The following is a 20,107-nucleotide window of genomic DNA, read 5'->3' on the forward strand; positions in this document are numbered from 1 at the left end:
AAACTGGTTTCAACAGTTGTGCTGCGCTGTGCCGGTGACGCATGCGCAGTGAATAGGTTCGCGGAGCTCGAAACAGTATGCATGCCCAGCGTCTGAGGTTGTGAGCAGTAGTCTAATCTTGGTTGTGTACACAAACAATTAAATAATCTTTTCGTTACGTAAAAAAAAAATTGTTGATTGTGGTAAGCAGTCTCTGTCACAGAGAAAACTCAGTGTCTGGTTTATTCACACCTATATGTCTGCCTGCCTGTCTGCTAAAGACAATATGCAATACACAGCTTCAATCATTGACCACGTGCAATTTGAACTTAACACCTATCAGACTATACGACGTAAAGAAAATAAGTTGATTTATGACTCGTGTACCCGAGTCCCGTGTCTGCCACATTATGTAATTAGGCACGTGTGATACACATGAGAGGTTTTTATGTCTGTGGGTTGCAAACATACTACATTCATTTTTTTTCGGATGACTGGATCTGACGGAAACTGGTGCAAACTCTAGTCAGTTTCAAGTCCTGCTTTGTACTTGGACGAATGACAGATTCCAGCCACGCAGTAGTTGACCATCTCTACTGACATGATTTTTAATTGGATCGAGCGCAAATTCAGAGAACATGTATTTTCCAAAAACAACATCTCTCTGTACATTCTTCATGGATAACGACTTCTTTTAGTGTATATGATTTTGTTTGACAACAGTATATGAATCCACACTGAAACGACGCATCAAGTACACAAAAAGAAGTTGTTATCCATACAGAATCTTACTTTCTTGTGACTGGCTATACTTCTAAAATGCCCATCAAACAGATCATCTTCCTGTACACACAATGAACCCTCAGCATATCAGCAAATGAAACAGCCAATCGGAAACCGTCGTTACACTTGAGTGCATATCCACCCGCTATGACTGGGTTCGGTCTCCCGCAGGCTTCGTTTCGGGGGAAGAAGCCCAAGTACAAAATAATGCACTTTTGAATCGTGATTGTACGCTTATAATTTGGTTTATTCGTTTTTTTGAAAGCAGCAATGTATATTATATGTCATGAATAAGTGATAAATGTGTTTTAATAATGTTTGATTTTTTGGTTGCATGTGACCTTTAAACTATGAAGATTATATTTTTTAAATGATACCAAAACTAACTTGCTTACAGCCAGGTTGCAAGCCATTTTTTTTGGTGTACACCCAAGATGTTACAAAGCTTCATATGTAGCAACGGTCTTTTGTAAGCCCGAGCTTTTTTTTCATTATGGTAGCTATGCCCCTTTCTTGCTCACAATTATGGAGGCAAGTTTTGGAGCAAACAAGGAACTACACACGATCAGAGGTTTCTGCCCCAACTCAAAGTGATTAATGCCTAAACATAACAACGAAATCAGGTGAAACCTAAAGCAGTATGGGTGCAGGATGGGCTAATTTTAGAACTGGATTAGTATCTTAGTTGGCCATTATGTTCATACATGTTTTGTGACAAAATAAACATGGAGAGAAAATTTCATTGAACTATTCCAGTCATTAACTCCTCTGAGAGTGAAGGCCCAGCCCGGAAGAAGATATATTACTTATAGGTTGGCTAGGGGTGGAAGGGCTGCACATGCCCCTTTTCTTCAGACAAGTTACATGTAAATCTGTGAATGACCCCTTTTATGTGCTATATTTCAATCTTTGACCAAATTGTACATGATTAAAGCACATACAAACAAACACACTGATTTATATGGGTGTCATTATCTCATTGAAGGAGCTTGGCGTCTGTGGCTTAAAACATTCAGAAAATTGTGGACTCAAAATTAATCAATTATAAGAACATATGTCCAATTATTGCCTATAGAAACAAAAGCAGATCTGATTTGCACCTTACATCAGGACAAATATTTTCTGAAGAGACAATCAGAATCGAAAAGCCGAATCAAAGCCTGTCAGTGTCTCCCAGTGGAATTCTACTATCAATAGCCCTAATCCCAAGATTATCTATCCATTCACTCTGATAACAGTGAAGGATTAATGTAATCTGTATGTAATCTGTAAGTGATTTGAATGTAATCTGTAATTATTACACAGGACTAGGTTAGGACACAGTTGTAATCAATACAACAGAACAACGTTCACATCTCTATATTCTCATACAAAGCACTAAGTGCGAAGAACACCATTCAAATTATACCTGCCATAAGTGGGGAATTATGGTGTAATAGGTCTAGTTACCATGGTTACTTATCACCATGCGATGTTATTAGGAATCAATAAACTGGTTGGGTAGACAATATGGTTCTGTCTGTTTTAATGCACATTTCATTTAAATTTCAATTGAAATATTACAACAGAAATAGATCCTGTTGCTTTTATTCCTGTATCTTAAAAAAATGAAATATATCACTGTGGCTAGTCAGTTTAGAATGTATAAGACATCTTTTCTGTACATGTCCAACACAAGGTTCAGCTGGCGTCCAACACTGTTAATTCTACTGCAGGCACTAAGTGCATTCTCTGTCCTCACAGTCTCAGTTCATATTTGTATTTGTTGTTTGTATCAGACACCATGAGTTTGCATGCAGACACATAGCAACATCCACTCTGTGTACAACACTGTCAGTTCTGTGTCCAACACAGTGTCAGTCAGGTAGGAGGCACTAACCCCAATCTGTGTCCAACACTGTTCGTGCTGTGTCTTACACAGTGTCAATCAAGTTGACACTATGTCCAGTTTGTGTACAACACTGTCAGTTCTGTGTCCTACACGGTGTCAATCAGCTAGCAGAGACTAAATCCAGTCTGTGTCCAACACTGTCAGTTCTGTGTCACACATAGTGTCAATCAGGTTGCAGACACTACCTCCAGTTTGTGTACAACACTGTCAGTTCTGTGTCCTACACAGTGTCAATCAGGTTGCAGACACTACGTCCAGTCTGTGTCCAACACTGTCCCTTCTGTGTCCTACACAGTGTCAATCAGGTTGCACAATTTAAGTCCAGTTTGTGTCCAACACTGTCAGTTCTGTGTCCTACACAGTGTCAATCAGCTAGCAGACACTACATCCAGTCTGTGTCCAATGCTGTGTCAATTACGTGTCAGACACAAACCCCATGAAGACAGAAAAGCAAAAGATGTTTTTTCATCAGGATGATCTGTATACCAATCTCATAAAGTATGTATGGTGACTCCCGCTCTCCAGATTGAAGTTCAACCAAGTCACGCAACACTGGGCGGGAGAGATCCCTCCAGGATAAGGTTCACACATACACCAGGGAAAGTCAGGCAACTCAAACCACAGATATCATACCACCAGGAAAGTAGCATCTCTCAATAGCAAAATAGATCAAGTCCCTAGACATTTCACCGAAGAATGAGTGAGTGAGTTTAGTTTTACATCACTTTTAGGAATATATTCCAGCAATATCGCAACAGCAGACACCAGACATGAGTTTGGAACAGCCATTTATCTCCGCACTCAGTAACAATTCAGGTGTAAGTTAATAGTCTGCAAATGATGAGATATTGACATCATCACCATCCATTTATGCAAATAAATTACAATGAAGTACGTCAACCAAGTCTAACTAGATAATGTGTCTTAGCAGCATGTGAAGAGATAGGTTAGAAATTTTCTTCAGGACCCTGTGCTTGATACTGGAGATCACATACATACAAAGACTTGTTGATAGCTAAATGATAAAAGTCTGCTGAGTATTCATTAAACATTTAGTAGCAAAATGGTTACCAATACAAAGGGACTCAAAGAAACTGGTAGAAATCTTGATGAATAACATTGTCCCAAAAAGACATAGTTGCAAAATCAATAAAAACATGTTTAGTAATATCCACCATCAGGTGATTTATACAGTATTTTTAATTCATGAAGCTGAGAGTCAGGTGTCAACAGACAACAGGGAATCTAGCAACGGACTTTGGATCCCAAGCACAGAATAAATCCTTGACAAACAAATATTTTTTTTTTTTCTAGCCGACATTTGTCTTATAGTGTTCACTTAATGGTTACCATCTACTTCAGCCTGCAGTGTAAATGTACAACACAACTTAAAGTCTTGCCTTACATTAAAATAAACTGTGTTTCAGAAGGTTAAATATTTACCTATCCTGCTTAACTTCGATCTACCTTAGGGCTTAAATTTGTTAAAGTTTGGCTTATGGAACCATCTTTCCAAAACATCTGTAATTCAAACAGACATTTTGGTACTACTAGAACAAGAATGTTTTAAATGATAAACGATCAGGACATGTGCATTTTAAGATTTATGATATAGATATATGTGAGAACATAAATTTAAAAGTTATATTCATATTACCATTTATGAGCACAGATAAGCCAAATTTTGAAGACCAAAAAAGTAGTCACTTATCTATGGGTTACATTTTTATCAAGCTTGTTTTTCAGAAAACATCATCATATCGCTTTATGCTCAATAACAGAACAAGAGAAATTGGCTTTTGTTAAAGAACACATCAAATTTGAAATGAAACATTTAATGATTTACCATCCATTATATGCAAGGATTATGATTACCATCTGTATTTGTCTTTTAATCAGAGTCGGATATAGCAAGCAACTGTCCACACGTTTCACGCAATATACTGTTTATTTGGTTAAAACAAACCCACTAATATAACACAGATATTTTCTGATGCTGCAAGCAGAAAACACTATTATCTGAACTATGATAAATATATTAAAATCATTTACTGTACAAATCACCTACCTATCCTGTTTTAGAGAAACAAAAATGGCAAAAATCCTGTACGATGCATAAATTCCTTCTTCCCTCCTGACCAGTATATTTCAAATCCCAAAAGTTGTAATTCAAAAGTCATTTTGAATGGGAACTTGGGCATGTGAACTGGAGAAAATGGCACACAAATATGTTATAAGGCAAAATAATAGTAAAACAGATTTTGTTTTTAATGATATAAACATTACAGAATCAACTCATTTTTTAATATCTTTTGAGCTCATCAAACTGCACAGAACGTTTTCATATCCATTTTGAATTTCATGACTCATGCTCTAGACTTTGACTCATGTTCTAGACTTTGACTCATGCTCTAGACTTTGACTCATGTTCTAGACTTTGACTCATGTTCTAGACTTTGACTCATGTTCTAGATTTTGACTCATGCCTGCACACAGTATTCTGAAAGGTTCTTGCCAACACAGAGTTGTAGCAAGTTCTTCACGATAAATAGGGATTAGTAACATAGAGACAATCCTTCACTTTCACATGGTTCTATTTAGAAAATCTAGATTGGCACCTGTAATGGGAAACAAAACATAATCCAGCCAGGGCAACAGGATAATCCTTTTTCAGCTGAAAACTTAATATTGTGTCATTGAATGGGGGTTCAGATGATTCACAAAATTGATCAGTTTCAAATAAAATCCATGGAAATACTCGGATCTATGGAAAATTACCATTCCTGATAACCCCTGTTAAAATCTGTAAGACAATGAAAATTTAAGTTCAGAGTCACATCAAACTTCCTACCCTCAGCATCTCTCCTCTCATGTCCATCGATGACGATTCCTGGGCCATACCTCTCCCCCTCCGGCTCCCAGGGGGCGAGAACCCTGTCCCCCGTGAGGATGGTGTGTCGCTTGGCATCTATCAAATCTACGATGTCATAGACGAAGGTGTCCTGGTACGATGTGTCCCGATACTTGCCATGTTTACATGGCCCGAAAGCTACAAGGAACTTGTCCTGGAGAATCTGTGAAACAAAAGACGCATGTCAAGAAAACAATTTTTTCAAATTTACTTAGTAACTTAAAATATAAAGCATACGCTTGTCACTCTGAAGATCCAGGTTATATTCCACGCATGGGCACAATCTGTGATGCCCATTTCTGGTATGCCCTGTCATGATATTGCTGGAATATTGCTGGAATATTGCTAAAAGCAAAGTAAAAGTCACACACTCAGATGTAGGACAACATACAGGGCTTCTTGTCTGCCAAACAGGCTCTAGAATAGATATGTCCAAGAAAGCCCATGTAAGTCTAGAATATGTGACAAGTATACAATCCCCCTGTGTCAGGAAAAGGAGAAATTCTCTGGGTTCCTTTTCATTATGCTTTAGGATTATAATTTATTAACTGTTTTCTGCAAAATTATTCATTTCAAAGATTAGATGTCAGTATAGAGTGTAGCAGACTGCACTTGATTAATGATCACTGTCTTATTGATGAGTTAAATGAAAGGCCTTCTACACTTCATTAGCTTGTCATGACTGTTGGATACTATCTGATCAGGGCCTACTGCAAATGTTTCGGTTGGACTGTCTCTGAGACCCTTGCGAATAAATCAATTAGGAGTCCCTCTCCTGTCTAGAATGATCTGGTAACGCAGCTCTAAGGAGAAGTTGAGGACTGTATAGGGCTCCATTTGGATTTGTTTGTAGATAAATATATATTTTTGGCCGGATTTAACAAGATAACTTTATTTCTGACTTTAAGTGTCAGTCTATCTCACACTGATTATTGAATATTTACCTTTCTGACTTAATGGCTGAATACATCATTAGTTTTGAAAACAAATACTTCTATCATATTGACAGATAATTCTTATTTTCACAGTTGACTGGAGCAAATGAGCAGATATACCGTTTCACCAACCGGTACTCATATATTTGTTCACTTCTTTTGTAGGACACATTTTTTGTAGGACACTTCTGTTGTAGGACAGCTAATAATTATTGCTGTAATAATTTCTGCTTTAGAGGGTCTGCATTATTTTTAAATAACTGATTTAAAACATATTTTGTTCTATTTAAAAGGCTCTCAAAATCAGGTGTTATTTAATAAAAATGTGAAAAGCAGCCAAAACATATTTTTGTCAATTATATAAATATCTACATTATTGTTCAAGTAAAATACACAGAAAACAAAGTAATGATTAACTCTACCCTAATAATTGTGCAATGAAAAAAATACATAAACACACTGTATAGGTAAAATACATAAAAAACAAGGTAATGATTATAAGGGACTAGATTTTCAAAGCTCACTTAGCGCTAAGAGAGTCGTAAGTCAATGTTAACGTATGAGACTTATGACTATCTTAGCACTAAGAGAACTTCGAAAACCTAGCCCCTGTACTCTAAATGTCTTAAAGTAGCCAGAGGAAATATTCCTGTAACCATAACAGTTCTTCCGTCCAACAAATCTCACTATCACCTCCACCTTTATCTGCTCACTCATTACCTAGGCACACCTCTCATGATAGGCTATTATGCATGTACCATGCCCCAGTGTGTGTAGCCTTATACCTAGCAACTTAAACACTGTATGTACACAATACTGCCTTTATCCTGGGCTGTTCGTCTGTGTTCAGGACTCGTTCAGGGCTTAGTTCACACACCTCCATGTCATTGGGATTCACTATGTGCCCTCTTTTGCCATTTGTGTTGAATTTCTGAATGGAAACTTAACTTTTGAATGTTTGGAAGAATTAAATTCTCTTTTGGAGCATAGCTACAACAGTGAGCAGTATTTTAAAGAGTGAGTGAGTGAGTGAGTGAGTGAGTGAGTGAGTGAGTGAGTGAGTGAGAGTGAGAGTGAGAGTGAGTGAGTGAGTGAGTGAGTGAGTGAGTGAGTGAGTGAGTGAGTGAGAGTTTTTGTGTCTTTCAACACATACTGGGCTTCACATGTGGCAAAACACTGACAAGAGATAAAGAGATCATAAATAGTTAAATTGAATAAATGAGAATTTCATAATTTTAACATTATGATATTTTATCTAACTCTTAAAGCATTCAATCAATAACTCAAGACTGCTAAGAGCGAGATAAACAAAGGAGGCATTAGTAAATATGTCTCATGTGTCTCTCATTCTTGAACAGCAGAAAGAGGAAATTCTTTAAACCATACTAGATGTATAACATGCAGTCTACGTCTCTTGAGGGAATCAGCAAAAATTACAATTTAAGAGGAAGAAGCAAAGCCTGTATGTAAAGCGTGAGTCAGTTTCTCGAACACGAATGAGAGCAATCCAAATGTCAATAGCACTATCAGGCACATTAATATTTAATCAATCCAGTCTAATTAGTATCATGTAGCTTATAACACCCGTCTTACTTGTCAGGTAAGACCTACATTAACGATGCTCCTTCAAATCCTGTCTCACTCTGCTACAGCACACAAGTCCAAGATGAAATATTGATAGGACTGTGTCCCACCAAACTACCTACGTAGGAAGAGTCCCCAAAGTATTGTAGAGGATTCCACACATGCCATCTTCGCCTAAATAATCAAACACTTTGGTCAAATACCTGGTCTCAATCTGGATCTGATCAGAGAACTCTTTTGAACCTTGAGTCTACAGAAAAATTTTTACAAATTTGGACAAACATCCCTCATCAGGTTACGAGGGAGGAGTGCAGAGAAAAGGGAAGCCAGGTGTGCGAGAAAGGATGCAGTAAGCACAGCACAGGTTAATGAATCAAAACCTTTGTCGGCATTAAAATGTGCATGTGCTTCTTGAACACCTGGCTGTCCCTTTCTCTGCACTCCTCCCTTGTAAAAAACGGTGAACTGTATCAATATTTTTGTTTGTTTAACAACTTTTAGATTTTTAGGAGAAAAATTCACAGAGTTGGTATGATGTTTTAACTATGATCAACATTTCACTGAGTATTTTATGTTCAATAGTTTTTGAGCTAGACTGCAATTCATCAGTCTGCTTTTGAGTCAAACGCACTATAATACAGTCGAACCCCATTGTCTCGAACTCGGTTGAGACGAATTCTCGGATGTGTCGAACTGACATCTCGGTCCCTGCCGATTTCCTTATATTTATCATTATTTTTACCCTGATGTGTCTAACTAGATGTGTCGAATTCCCGGTTGTGTCGAACTCATTTTAGGGTCCCCAAAGGCTCTAACAAGTACAAATTTACCCTTTTGTCTCAAACTGTCAAAGCTGGTTGTTGCAACTGAAAACTTCAGTCGCGCAATCGGAAGTCATCCTCATAAACGTGCTACCTAAAGATCAAAAGTAACGATTAACGGACTCAACAATCAAGTGACATGTTTAACTACGCATCTATACACACATTGTCAGCACACTTACCAACTGAACTTTACTCAAACAATTAACCATAATTAAGTTGTTACCAGTGAAACGTTGATCACGGACCGACAGGATATCTTTTCCTTGAAAATACAAAATGAGAAGTGAGGAAAACGGAGTTGGATATTTTTCGTATGTGTATCCTACTGCAAAATAACGATGTGTTAAGCACCGTGGTCGTGTTGGTTCTTGGTCTTTTCAATGCTGACGGATCTGTCGAACACTCGGATAAGTCGAACTTTCCCCTTGGACCCGACGAGTTCGACACAATGGGGTTTGACTGTATTGTCATAGCTATGTTTAGTGTTATTATAGCTATGATTAATGTTATCATAGCTACCATTAATGTAAATATAGCCATGATTAATGTTATTACAGCTACAATGAATATTATAGCTACAATAAAAATTATTATAGCTACCATTAATGTAAATATAGCTATGATTGACGTTATTACAGCTACAATAAATATTATAGCTATGATTAATATCAATATATATAGCTAGCATTAATATTATTATAGCTGAGTAATGATAAATATACATGACCACTGACCAGTATTGAGGACGAGACTTTGATACTGACCATTTTCCCAATATGGACAAAACAAGTAACAGTCAAACGATTAAAGATGCCCCAGTTATGGATTTGAAACATAAAGCCGTACCTGATGTCACTACATGTTGCAAGACATGGTGTCATCCCATAGATGACATCCTCATGTTGACAGCTGACTGTGAGTTAACCATAGTTAGACTCGGACAATACCAATACTAAGACATTGGGAAATAAGCTATAAATTGTCAGATTGTTTACAGTATAATTAGTTATAACATTAAACACTTTGCGAAAGTAGCATGCATTATGAAAGTAATATGTTTAAATAATCCTAATTAATACCAAATTATCATAGTTATTTCCAAACATGGACAGAAGTAGTAAAACAGACAGAGGACAACTAATATTAGAACGTCACAAATCTGATGAATTCAAAACATATGTACAAGTCATAAGCATTGAGCATTGATTTTTTTGGTAACCATGGTAACAACGGTCACAAGATTAAGAACAACAAATTATGACAAAAGATCAACAAAGTTGTACTTGTAATATTTGGCTGAGGAAGAGGGACTTACTTACAAACCTCTCCACTGTCAAAGTATCATTTAAGACTGTTATGATTCAGTCTATTTGAAGAACTGAAACGTAGCCCTTCATGAATACAATTCGTCATTCATGGTACCAGAATCGAATATTAAAGAAAAATTATGATTTTATTTTGAGTGAGTGGGTTTTGCTTGAACCTTTATGTCCTTTTCGAAAGGGAGATACTCAAGAATGGCCTTGCAGTAGTGCAAGTCATGTTAGTTTGCCAAGGTCACACATGGGACTGTCGAACAAAACTGGTACATACCAAATTTGAGCGGCATGAGAAAAATGATTATTGTTCTGAGGCAACTTAACATTGTTTAAACACGGGCGTTCCACATAAATTGGCATCAATCATCAAACTATAATACTGTATTCATAAACAATTATTCGTATTCATTAACCAATATTTGTGATACATATCATATTTGTCACACAGTGTATTCATTGCAGCCCTTGTATCAATGTACAGTCAGGCTGTGTAACAGTTTGGACCCCAACAATCCGATTCCCGCGATATCCGAACAATAACTAGCTGTAACCAATCTTGTTTACTATGTAAACTAATTACCTGTTGATTCATTAAACCGGTGCTAGTAACAGATTAGCTAATTACACATAGTGTTGCTTCATTAATCCAGTGGTACATCAATAAGGATAATCCCCTCACACCGCCAGCCCCATTCAGTGGTAATTCTTAAATGACACTTCCGAGTTGAACATGTCATTAGTTTGTGATTTTGATCAGTTAGTAGGTCTCCCTTTTGATCAGTTTGAGTAATGCTTGTCATGCTTACTTGCTGTATGAAACACTGATTGTGTCAAAATCACAGAGATCAGCTGACGCTTGTCAGTCATAATGACAAGTCCTGCCCCTAAGTGTAAAAGATGTGAAATTACTGCTGCACAGAAAAGTGAAATTTGTAGATACAAAGAGAAAACTCTAGAACCAGTTTCGATCGTATGTGTAAACATTTTGGTCAAGAATATCGGTAAGAGCACAATTTCGGACATCAGATAAGTTTTGTGATTGGCTACGATCATTTGACAGACAGATGCGGTCACGTGGTTGACACGTGATCTTACTTTGTGACAATGCTGCTAGTCACAAGTGTGTCAATGTCAAACTGACCAACGTGAAAGTTCATTTCTTGCCCCCAAACACCACATCCCACATTCAGCCAATGGATGTGGGCATCATAAGAACTTTCAAGGCCCACTACAAGAAATATCTCGTCAAACATTTCATCCAGTGTGCTGAAGACGACTGGCCACAAACGCTTAATCTCGGAGAAGCACTTTGATTTGTGCCTGGTCCGAAGTAAAAAGCTCCACCATTCAGCTAAAACTGTTACTGTCATGTAGATTTCTTTCACAAGTGTGTTTTGTTACATGTATGTATAATCTATCCAGACATAATTGTATGCACTGAATGGTTGTTATATGAATATTCAAGTTGTTATATCTATAAACTGTAATAAAGTCTTTTGAAACTTGTATACGTTCGTATGTTTTTGTATTGCCGTGTCAAAGGGAAGTAATTCTACTGTATTTGTGTTCATAAAAGTTTGTTTTAGTAGTCTGTATGTTTCACTATCCGAATGAAACGGATCTCTTGAAAATTATGAAGTGGAGGAAAGAACTAATCAGGTTTCAATCATTATAAACAAAAAATTGAAATAAAATTACCTGACTCTGAACGGTCCCCATATAAAAGTATCCATCGTCTATTCTCCGTGCCATTACTTTCTTCCCAATCAACAGAGCACCAGCAGCAGGTGACAGATCCAGGGGATCAAACAAAGAGTCCTGAGCCTTCAACCATGCCTTTGCCGGGCGGTACCGGCTCCAGTAATATGGGTAGTAGTACCGCATTGGGAATGGACCAAGAAATGGATACCAATAAGGCGGGTATGACCACTGGTTGAGGGCAGACACCCTGGGTAGACCAAGCGCATCTTCAGGATCTGCATTGAGCGTTGTGGTGACGCTGCATGTTTTCATGTTGGGTCGAACATGATCTTCCACAGTTCTTATAAGTCGTTCTTGGGCGTGATCTGATCGGTATACTGGAGTAATGCGTTCAACGCATCCGTGAGTCGTCATGGTAACAATGTGGAATGATCCATAAGTTTCAACGGACAGATCTTCAAGAAATTCTGTTGCGGCTTCATCGGCTTTGTTTTCACAGATGTAGATACAGTGGACGGGACGATTCCCATTGACATAGGCAACATGGTCCAAAATATCCTCAGTGTGCTGATCCGGCAGACCATCAGTAACTAAATACACAGCACGACACTTTGGATCACTGAAGGCAGTAAGAAGAGCATCTTGGGTATTTGTTCCCGTTTTCGCTGACAATTTATTAATCCATTCTGCGGCAACTGCAACAGTCTCTGGTGTGCATTTCACCATCTTGTCTGCCCACTGCGTCACCTCTGTGTTGAATTCTATGATGTTAAACAGAGTGTCTCGGTCACGATGTGCATGTTTATACAGAGTCTCAACCAACTGTTCCTGTACGACATGGAGACAGTTGTACATGCTACCTGAAGTATCAACACAAAATGTCACACTGGTTTCGAGGACTTCTCCAAACATTGTTGGAAGATTTGGTCCTGGAGGTGCTGTTGGTGTCAGGCGAGGCTCTTCTGGGGCAGCGACTGCCTCGGTTTCTTGCTTTGCTGCTTCACTCGCCATGGTTATTTAATTGCCTAATGGAACTGTGGACGTGAGCAAAAATCAAAATTAGCAAATTTGTTAAAACGTTAAGTTATATATAAAATTAATATCCAAAATATTAGTTTTGCATTTACACACTTCTCTCACTGAGGGATTTACTGGTACCTTGAGTTCTGTATTTGAAGGTCCCTGGGACTGGGGTCCTGGACAACAAAATGGGGATCCCAGACACTTATATATTATCATTAATACCATTTGTATTGTGTATCATGATCAACACATCAATTGTTACAGTATTGAAATTACAAATGATACCAATATTAATCCAGCTAGTAGCAAACTCAGTGATAAGTTATTGTTATTTAATTCGAATTTTTTACAAAAGTATTTGGACTTTCTCTGCTTGCCTGTGGAAGCACTTATACATTTCACTGTGTTCACTGTCAGTTGTTATGCGTATTGGATGCAGCAATTCACATCCTGTAAATCCCTATCACTTAAAGCATATACACATAAACATCAAGCTGTCAAATACATCTTGTATGGGTTGTAATAGACTAATAACTAGGCTCTGAAATGAACATATTTTACTGAAAAAAAGTTCAAAGTGGGAAAAAAGATACCATAATGAAATGGTGCCCTCAAACTTTCTGCATTTTCAGAAGCTAACGGGTTTGGGCTTTCTTGGATATATTTGCTTCAGAGTCAGCAGACTAAGGTTGTAATTACTCAGGCAGAAAGATATTTGTGATATGTTTTTTGCAATGCAAACTAGCAATGTCTCTCACTGATAATGTTTTGTTTGGCCATAAGGGAAACTCTTATAAGTTGTATCACTGCACGGTCTGTACATATTGCATTTTTGTATATCTCACTTGATAAACATCATAAATAGCCATTGAGTTCCAAGAACAAACTCTCTTTTCAGGGCATGTTTGTAAAGTTTTTGATTCTAGTGAATGCAAATAACAGATAGATTAGATGAAGATGGCTTGAGTCACTAAGTACATGAGTAAATTTTAACAGCCATACTGGACTAGAGCATGAAAAAGTAATATGTTCTACTTTAAATTCATAAATTAAATTCAGTTGATTATAAAGTCCTAAACACAATGATTACTATTGAGTTTTTCTAATAAGTTATTATCTTAATTGTTCATATCAAATCAAATTCAACACTACTGTGTAATATGGGTTGTCTTTGAAAATGAAATATTAGAATCCTCAGACTTGACCATGATGACGTCACACTTTAACAAACATATAAAATCCTAATACATACTTAGAGACCAGTTGGACATTACAAATGTTGTCTACAGTGAAAATATCCATTGAACACATGAAAGAAGGAAAGATACATCTCTGATTGTGTTTAAGGTGATCAGCTGATGATGATAGTTTATAATCATATAATTATAATTAACACTATGCAAAATGTGTTTGAATCTACTCGCCTGAACTTGTACTCTGGTTATTTGTTCGGTCTTTCTTCAGTATTTTGAATCTTAAGAAGTGGATCAAATGAAATTTTTCAAGACTTGGAATTCAGACATGCAGATATTGTTGAGGGGTCCAATGGTTTTTGTGTTTTTTGTGTGTTTTTTTTGTCAGGTGCTCTGTATATTATATCAATGAAAGATGTGGCAATGTTGTTAAGTAACAGGTGATAGTCATGGAAGTTCATCCTGCAAACATCATCTGATGAAATTTGAACAAAAGAGACCATTTATGCCATTTATGTCATAGCGACCTTACAGTGTTATTTCATATTATTTTCACAAAAGTATGCTTCTATTAAAGCAAACCTTGTTTATGTAAATTCAAAATAATTCTTATTTACATTCCCGTATCTCTGAAATTAAGCCCCTATCGTTAAATATGCACCTGGCTTAACGTGGTTCAATGCTGTCGAGCTGATTTACAGTCTCAAACAGGAATATGTGCCAACAAAATGATTAGTTTCTGAAGACAAACTTACTTACATTCAAACCAATTAAAAGACAAATACGTGTTACGTGATAATACAGACACAGATAAATGCTTTAACTCACACGACGTTGTCAAAGCCACCAGCCGGTTACTCCCATCTCGCACTCAATTGTCAAGTAAACTGTCACTATTTACAACGGGCACCTGTCGCTAAGGACGCCATCTTGGACAATCATAGAGGGCGCTCTTATGTCTGAAATCGATATAAAACATGACATTGGAAATATTTTGTGCCTGTAGAAATTCGAAGGAGGGTTTGATAGAATAGAAAACTGATGTGAACTGTCCTCTATTAGTTTTCTTGTAAAAAATGGTGATTGATATATTTTATTTCACCTTGACCTTGCCAGACGCCATTTCCCCTTCAACATTTCGTTGGGAAAGTCATGTATTTCTTGTCGCGATTAAGGACGGCTAGTGCCGTCTTTAAATCGACACCATGTAAACAGATCGTTCCGGTACGACATGGAGGCCAGTAAGTTATGAATCCATGAATAATAAAGGATGTTCATGCAAGCAAAGCATTTAACATTATCTAAAACTCACAGACCACCTGATTTCGTGCACCCTAGCGTTAAAGTGAATCATAATGCACACATGATTCGGATAAAGTTGTGATTCATGTAGATGATGCATTTTAAGTAAAACGTATCATGTACAGCATATATTCATCTATGTGTATTGAGTTCACAAGATGCCATCATTGCATTGTGAAAACATGATTGCTTGCCACAAATTATGGATCGAAGGGACTAATATTCAGTTCACTGACACAGATCTCTCCACAAACAAACATCCGTATATGACACAGTTATTTGACCTGCAGTACATACGCTTTGGGGTTTCTGTTGACATGGTTACCATTAGCTAATATTTCCTCAAGATAACATCCTTGAATATTGCCAAAAACACTATTTCCAGCGACTGTTTACTCAACGTTGTCATGGTTGTACGTACACCATGTGCACCACACAGAAGCGAGCGTATGCTAGCATTTGGAATCATTCGGTACAAACCCTTGAGATAAAAAATTCAAAAGTTTTGTGCGAATGTGCACTTTCGCGATTTGGTAAGCTGTGTTCTGATTGGTCAGTCTCAAAGGTTAGCTGATGCGACCTCCCATAAGGTTTTGTTAGACTCAGAAGTGCAGTGTAATGAAAAGTACTGAGGATAAGTTTACTTAGACTGTTTGTGGCATATTGAAGAAATCATTCTTTTGGAAGATAGTCAGTATGGCAAGATCGGTTAAGATACAAGTAACAGCATCTATAGATGGGAACCCAGAAACCTTTTCTGGGATAAGAGATACTTAAATTAAATGGATCATATGATAAGGCTCTGCAACAATGTGCATGTCATATCTGTTCAAATACAAGACAGATGTTATGGGTAACAACTTCTTGATTTATTTATCACAGCATTTAGAAACTGGGCTAGTTCTGGCCCCTTCGGCTTCCAACATCAGTAGCTGGCACAAGAGAAAACTTATTGAGACACTTAACACAAGAATGTTGCCTGAGATAATTAGGGATCAAGTGTTTTACTTCCCTAGTGCATCACCAAGAAATCATAGACTTTCAAACTACTCTGCTATGTAAATGTACACCTGTCCTTATTTTAAAATAAAAACATACCCTCTCATTGTATTCCTCTCATTCATCTCACCTCATTGTTTGTACATGCTTAATTATATCTTTTTCCCTTGTGCTTGTATATACTTATTTACTTATCTGGCTTCATGCACATCAGTATAAATATACTGTACTGTTTATTATGTCATTATCCACCTGTCAAAGGTGCAATAACTAGCCCAGACATGTTGTGGAAATTAAATCAAGAAGTTTTCCATAAGATTTATCTTGTATTACTACACCAACTTCTAATTCACATTGAGATCTGCTCATTACACCAAAAACGTGTGTTCAGTTCCCTGTATTAAGGGGCTTTAGTACAATGTGGGAAAGCAGTTGTGTCCCCTGAGGCGATGTTGCTGAAATATTGCAAAATGTGGTGTAAAACCGGACTCGCTCACTACTGCATGACCATTATGAAAAGTGGCATCTGTAATTGCTCACTGATATTGAACTATGTGCATGCTTACTAGTAATACTACAGCTTTAAACAAATTTAAATGTTCTATTTCTAGTCACTGTCATACTTGACATATATATATAATGTCATGTCATAGTTCTATTCTTGACAAGTATTCTCTTGTCAGTGATTGCCAAAATCTTTTGAGATCAGACTACTTACTGTCTTGTTAAACCTGTTCTTCACATTTTGTTGCCAAGTGTGATTATCCAAATGGCGGTAATCATGAAGCTATGTATGTCGACAGTTGTCAGTGCTTTGAAGAACTAGGTATACTAATAGCTGTTTTGTGGTAGGACATTATATGGTAGTGACGCAAATACAAGCCATATTCTTTCATTTTCAGATGGGTCTACAGGACTGTTGCTGCTCCAGCCTCCAGGAAAACAATGATAAAAGCTGAAATAGTTGGTTTTGCCCTTTGGTACTGGGTTCTTTATCACTTGATAACAGAGCCAGACCATCTTTATGTAAGTTTTCAATATGGCCATTTCACTATAACCTGTGCCATTTTTGACATTATGGGTCTGTCAGACTTTTCATGTGAACTTTCTAGTCAGCTATACATTATCAAGATATGAGGAGGCAAATCATTCATATCAACTTGAGTTCAGCAATATGTGTGATAGGTGTGGTCTGTGTAGGTTCATTTGTTGTAACAAAATATTTTGATTTGAGGTCGTGTAAAGAAGCAAAACTGTTTTTGATATCTGGAGGTGTTGTGAGATGTTTCTTGAAAAACGTTTTCTTGTCAGGGTATAAATATTCTGAAATCAGCTTATTTCAGTAATGAAATGACATCACCATGATTATGCCCTAGACTTATAGATTCAAAGATGTAGGTGTACTGAAATTGGTGTGTAAACAGCTGGTTACCAAAGTTACAGTGCTCAGACCCGTGAAGGTCCCGGGGTAGAATAGGCCTTCAGCAACCCATGCTTGCCATAAAAGGCGACTCAGCTTGTCGTAAGAGGCGACTAATGGGATCGGGTGGTCAGGCTCGCTGACTTGGTTGACACATGTCATCGGTTCCCAATTGTGCAGATAGATGCTCATGTTGTTGATCACAGGATTGTCTGGTCCAGACTCGATTATTTACAGACCGCCACCATATAGCTGAATATTGCTGAGTGCGACGTAAAACTAAACTCACTCACTAACTACAGTGCTCAATTTAATGAACATGATTTAAAGTACACCATGTGCTAAGCTCATGGTGTCAGTCATGGGATTGTCTTGCCCAGACTTGAATGTTTACAGATAGTGGTGTGACATTAATAAAGAAAATTCACGCTATAATGTGTATCACAATATCTTGGAATGATTCAATTCAATGCACATCACAGTATGCAATTCTTAGTCACTTTCTTTTAAGACATATATTTTGATATCAAGTATTGAGTAACAGTGTAAATTTTGACATAACCGTCAATTTCTAGTGACAATGAACAAATTGAAGGTCCACGATCCGAACAAAAGTATCACTGTATTGTCCAATGCAGTATCATGATTATCAATACTATGACATATCGTCATAGCTCTGTTCACAGAACACTGCCGTAGCTAGAATATGTGAGGCATTCAACATCAAACAAACAGTAAACCCGAGAGATGTTGAATATGTCTAAGGATAATGATTGATAATATACATTGTATAAAGAGGAATTGTTAATGATCTAACTATTATAATCTAAAAGGCTGTTGGTGTTATTTAATATTGAGCATATTCTATTGTTTGATTTCAGGGTCACTTTGAATATCCTGACCCCTCCAAATGGACGGATGAGGAACTAGGAATACCGCCAGAATGATGCTGATGTGTGTAGATAGAACATTACTTATGTATGTGTGTGATACAGAGAAAACTGACTATAGACAGGTCATTGTGCATCTGCATAGCCATCTGTGAGGGGACAGACTTTCGGAACTTTGTGGACAATTGTACATTGGATGTTTGGGAAATATTTGTTACAACAAATAAATATACAAGTTCAACAATTCAAGGGATTTTGTTTTATATTTTCTTGCTTCATCAGCAGTGTCACCAATCAACAAGGAAGACACCAGTGTGAAATATTTTCAAATTCTTACTGGCCTGGGGTGCTAGCTAAGATCAAATTTCTCTTTCTTCAGTTTGAATTTGACTGAGATGTTTAAATGAACAAATAACCTTTAAATTTTCACAAGTCAGACTAGAGATATTTCATAATCTCTGGACAATGGGGTAGCCAAGTAGTTAAGGTGTTTGCTCGTCGCACCAAAGACCTGGGTTCGATCTGAACATGGGCATAGTGTAAGGTCCATTTCTGGTGTTACCCTGCTGTGCTGTTGCTGGAATATTGCTAAAAGCAGCATAACACTTATCATGCTCAATTCTCTCACTCTCTTGCCTGACAAAGTGTATTTACTAGGACTGCATCAGATACAATGTATGGCAAATATGTTATGCATCATAAATATTTGGTATCGAATATGAATAATTATTCACGAATACTATATTTAGGTTAAGTGACTGATGCACAATGTGAAACACCCATGTTGACTGTTAATTTGCGATAGTAATTATGGTAATAACTACTGATCTGACCTGACACTCAAATTTGGTATGTAATACACTAATAGTTGTAGTCCACTGTACCATAAACTACTTGCAGCCATTGCAGACATGAACATGAATTGCAGGGATTGGGAAAGAGAACTTTGACAATGGGCCATTTTCAGGATTATTAACCATTTTCTGAATATAGAATATTAATAGTAAACTTCAAAATAAAAATTTAATGGGCTTTTTTTATTCTAATTTGCAAAATGCCCCATGGCCCCTGCCTTTCCCAATTCCTGGACATGCACTACTGCAATGCCAGTGCATATATCATCCTTGCATATCTCACTTTAATAAGGGCTCAAGTATAACTTGCTCTGATAAAAAGTTGAAAATATTTATTCATATTCAGTTCTGGTGACCACGAATAACAAATTGCATTCTTGAATTACGGTTCCATTGACCAAATATTCGAGTGTAGTAACAGCCCTAGTTTTTACCACAGACTAGTGACTGTTTCACTCGGTTGCTCACTATAAGAGCTATTTAGTTGGCCCAAACACAA

General features: G+C 37.2%; 2 protein-coding genes across 2 annotated transcripts in view; one reads left to right on the forward strand and one right to left on the reverse strand.

Moving 5' to 3' along the window:
• Nucleotides 1–15,059, reverse strand: part of LOC137287625 (uncharacterized) — a 29,847-nt gene extending 14,788 nt beyond the window's left edge. The window contains exons 1-3 of the mRNA XM_067820003.1: nt 14,972–15,059; nt 11,925–12,961; nt 5,505–5,727 (exon numbers count right to left, since the gene is read on the reverse strand). Of these exons, the coding sequence (XP_067676104.1) occupies nt 5,505–5,727; nt 11,925–12,938 (1,237 nt within the window). The 5' untranslated portion in view covers nt 12,939–12,961; nt 14,972–15,059. The remainder of the gene's footprint in view (nt 1–5,504; nt 5,728–11,924; nt 12,962–14,971) is intronic.
• A 195-nt stretch (nt 15,060–15,254) lies between these two features.
• Nucleotides 15,255–19,003, forward strand: LOC137287456 (NADH dehydrogenase [ubiquinone] 1 beta subcomplex subunit 2, mitochondrial-like). The gene is made up of 3 exons (XM_067819764.1): nt 15,255–15,384; nt 17,347–17,470; nt 18,746–19,003. The coding sequence occupies exons 1-3, from the start codon at nt 15,296–15,298 to the stop codon at nt 18,809–18,811; spliced, it is 279 nt and encodes a 92-aa protein (XP_067675865.1). The 5' UTR covers nt 15,255–15,295; the 3' UTR covers nt 18,812–19,003.
• Nucleotides 19,004–20,107: the final 1,104 nt, after the last annotated feature.

The sequence above is a fragment of the Haliotis asinina genome, chromosome 6 (genome assembly GCF_037392515.1).
Source record: "Haliotis asinina isolate JCU_RB_2024 chromosome 6, JCU_Hal_asi_v2, whole genome shotgun sequence".
NCBI lineage: Eukaryota > Metazoa > Mollusca > Gastropoda > Lepetellida > Haliotidae > Haliotis > Haliotis asinina.

Excerpts from the sequence above, each read along its gene's own strand:
- LOC137287456 (XM_067819764.1), top strand. The coding sequence starts at position 15,296 with ATGTATTTCTTGTCGCGATTAAGGACGGCTAGTGCCGTCTTTAAATCG. Across the intron at positions 15,385-17,346 it reads CCGGTACGACATGGAGGCCA|ATGGGTCTACAGGACTGTTG; the intron begins GTAAGTTATGAA and ends TTTCATTTTCAG. Across the intron at positions 17,471-18,745 it reads CAGAGCCAGACCATCTTTAT|GGTCACTTTGAATATCCTGA; the intron begins GTAAGTTTTCAA and ends GTTTGATTTCAG.